Here is a 3,440-nt window from a genome sequence, read left to right on the forward strand (position 1 = left end):
CTAACATACAAAGCTCTTAACAACCAAGCTCCATCTTATATCAAAGATCTTATTGTTCTGAGAGCACTTCGCTCTCAGACTGCAGGTTTACTTGTGGTTCCTGGAGTTTCTAAAAGTAGAATGGGAGGCAGAGCTTTCAGTTATCAAGCTCCTCTCTTGTGGAACTAACTTCCAGTTTCTGTCCGTGAGGCTGACACTCTGTCTACTTTTAAGATTAGACTGAAGACTTTCCTTTTTGATAAATCCTATAGTTAGACTTAGGTTTCCTGAGTTAACCCTTAGTTCTGCTGCTATAGGTTTAAACTGCTGGAGAACAAACTGATCACATTTCTTCAGTCTGCTTCTCTCTTTAATCACTCTCCTCTACATGTTTGTTATTATTATTTATATTAAAAGAGAATTTTCTGTCTCTCTTCCAGAGAAAATCTCAAAAATCAAGGATGCACCGGAGTATTCTTCCCGGCCAAGGATATCCCAGGATTCAATGCGCCGACAGCAAACTAAACAGAGAAACAAAGACGGTGGAGGTTTTATTTTTCTCAAGTCGGAATATTTTGGAAATTTACCATGGACTGAAGAATTTTTTTGCAAGATGTGTGAATACATGACCCAACGCATTTTAAGTCTGACATGAAACCAGTCACTATGGTAATGTTGTAGCACGTGGTCACACAAACATAAGTCAAGCCAACGTCATTTCACAGCAGCTTCATGCAGCCTACCCAGACTGGGAAGGATGCGGCCCAGCTGGGCTACATRCTCATGAGGATCCAGCCTCAGTATAATGATGTTGCTTCAGTCCAGCTCTTGCTGTGGCATCAGCTGACCAGCACATGTCACTCTTCTCTGTCAGACTTGAATCTTTTTTTACACAATTAGAAAGAAAGCCTCAGAGCTTCATGAGCTGCCCATCACTAACAGCAGGGTTCATGTTTGAAACTGTATGTTTGTAGAAGGAATAAGCACTTTACCTGTGGTCCTTCCTGCTGCGTAGAGTGCCAGCACTGCCTGAATGGCCACATAGGTGAACGGAACATTAAAACTCTCAAACATGATCTGCACCGCGCGCTGCCGGTTCTCTAGGGGGTTCATGGCTGCCTCGGTCAGTAAAACAGGATGCTCTTCAGGGTCCACTGTGAGGTGCTGGAACGTGTGGTGCCAGATCTAGATAGAAAACTGACAGTCAAGGTAAATAAACACAAACTTACATWCATGGATAAATCTCTTTATATAGGGTTCACGCAGGTTTCAGTAAGTTAAATTTAAGACCTTTTAAGACCAACAGGAATGACATTTAAGACCAAAATGACACATTAATAAAAACATTCAAATGGTCCCAGAAATTTTATCATAAAAAACATTTTATTGCTATCAATTTAGCTGTTAAAGAATTTTTATTTTTAATACAAGAACACAAAATTATTTTTTATGAAAGGGTCATATATTTATGAGACCTTCATATCGACTGCTGTGGACCGCTTCCAACAGAATGTAAAAATCCCTTATATCCAGCCAAGTCTCTTTGAAAACACACTTTCCCATGTTTAAACCACAAGCAGTGGACATGACTGAACTTCTTTGTTTTTTGGGCAAGTAAATAAGCCCCTGTCTGAGGGGGGGTTGTAGCGGTAAAGAGGTCAAAAACATGGAAATGAACTGTGCCATTTTTTCCTGCAGTTATCACAGGATTTGTAGTTTAACGTGCACAAAGACTAGAAGTAAACTTAGCACTTTATGGAGACAGATCAAGTCAACCTCTGATTACRATGCTTTGCTGTTGCTCATTTATGCAGCCAACGCTTCTCAGGAATCATCAAAAGTAAAGAAATTAAGACTTGACAAAATTAAATTTAAGACCTTGGATGAAAATCTGGGCATTTTGAAGACTTTTTTTAGGCCTAAAATTTTGACTTTTGAATTTTAGACCTTTTTTAGACTTTTTAAGACCCTGCATGAACCCTGTTTATAGCTCATTGAAACAAASCTTCCTTTCTACCTAATTTTCTGAATCTGTTGGCGCTCTAATCATCAAGCACTTAGGTCAGGTATAGTGACTATAATTGGTTTGGCTAGAATTTATTCTGGTGCCAGATATTACAGTTTAAGCAGCGATTTAACAATTTCATTTCAGTTTCACCCTCATTTTTGTTACGTAACCAAATTTTGTCTTGCTTAAATCAAGATAATCACAAGAGGCTTATCAAATCCATATCCATCCACATTATTTGAGTCAGTCTTAAAATGTATTAATTTTTTTCTTGCGCTCAATGATCCATAATTCCCACTTGAATAAATTAGATATTATTTTTCAGAACCAGTCGACAAAAAATAAAGATATACATTTCAGACAATCCATTTCTTCTCAGTATATTGTTGTACAAATATACTTTATTACCTTTTCCATGTCATCCCAATTGGTAATGATCCCATTCCTTACAGGGTGCCTCAGAGCCAGAACTCCTCTCATTTGTTGAGCATCGTGGCCGATGTACATGTCCCTCTCCAGGTTACCATTCATTATTTCCTGTAAAAACAGGAAAACTGTGCTCACACATTTAAAATAGTCCCTTTCTATTCTGTCATGTCTTCTCTTCACTGTCAGTACATTGTGCTTCCTATGCCAGTTAACATTGTCCCCTGTCCTCTTTCATGTCCTTTTTTGTGATTTTGGATTTTTGTAAGTACTCTTTGCTGCTCAGTCAGCACCTTTATTTTGTAAATAAATCTTTTTGATTCCTGAGAATTGCCTTTTTTTATTTTTTTACACAAAACCGAAACCCTACTCCGAAATATAAAAACTATCGGATGGATCCAACAATCGATTGATTATCCTTCAATTATAAGAAGTACTGTACCTAAATATAGGTCAATAATTCTGCCATATGACTTCTCACTTGCTTAAATCTAATCTTCATGATTTTAAACTTGTTTWAAAAAAAGGAGRAGAAGAAGTGAATAGTCTTACTTCATATTTTGGAACTCCAACTATATTTGGGAATACGACATTTGGCCGTTTCTGATCTGCAAATCCTGCTTTCATTAAACCAGATCCCGTATCTAAAACTATTGGAGTGTTGAAATMCATAATCTGAAAAACAAACAAACAAAAAAATATTAATATCAAGTAAACAATAATGTTAAAGATGAGTACTGATCTGGTTTCTGTTTGTTAYAATAAAAGCACAAATAGGTTTTCAAGAAATATTAGATATAACCTCCATTAAATGCTAGTAACCTGCTCAGATTCATGTTGATGTAAGATCAATAGATGAACTTAGTTCCTTATTAACCAAGATCAACATACAGTGGACAAAATATTGATTTGATCTACTGCTGAATTTATAAACTTTCTTCACTCTCTATAAAGAACCTGTGCACATATATGTGTGTGATTTTATATGTATGTGTGTGATTATATATATATCTCTATATATATATCT

General features: G+C 36.5%; 1 protein-coding gene across 1 annotated transcript in view; it reads right to left on the reverse strand.

The window, feature by feature from the left end:
- The window catches only part of LOC106530966 (uncharacterized), a gene marked incomplete in the record, with an annotated part of 73,050 nt that overhangs the window by 9,047 nt on the left and 60,563 nt on the right, over window positions 1–3,440 (reverse strand). The window contains 3 exon segments of the mRNA XM_014026703.1: window positions 972–1,164; window positions 2,396–2,524; window positions 2,966–3,088. Coding sequence (XP_013882157.1) covers window positions 972–1,164; window positions 2,396–2,524; window positions 2,966–3,088 — 445 coding nt within the window.

The sequence above is a fragment of the Austrofundulus limnaeus genome, unplaced genomic scaffold (genome assembly GCF_001266775.1).
Source record: "Austrofundulus limnaeus strain Quisiro unplaced genomic scaffold, Austrofundulus_limnaeus-1.0 Scaffold583, whole genome shotgun sequence".
NCBI classification, from domain to species: domain Eukaryota; kingdom Metazoa; phylum Chordata; class Actinopteri; order Cyprinodontiformes; family Rivulidae; genus Austrofundulus; species Austrofundulus limnaeus.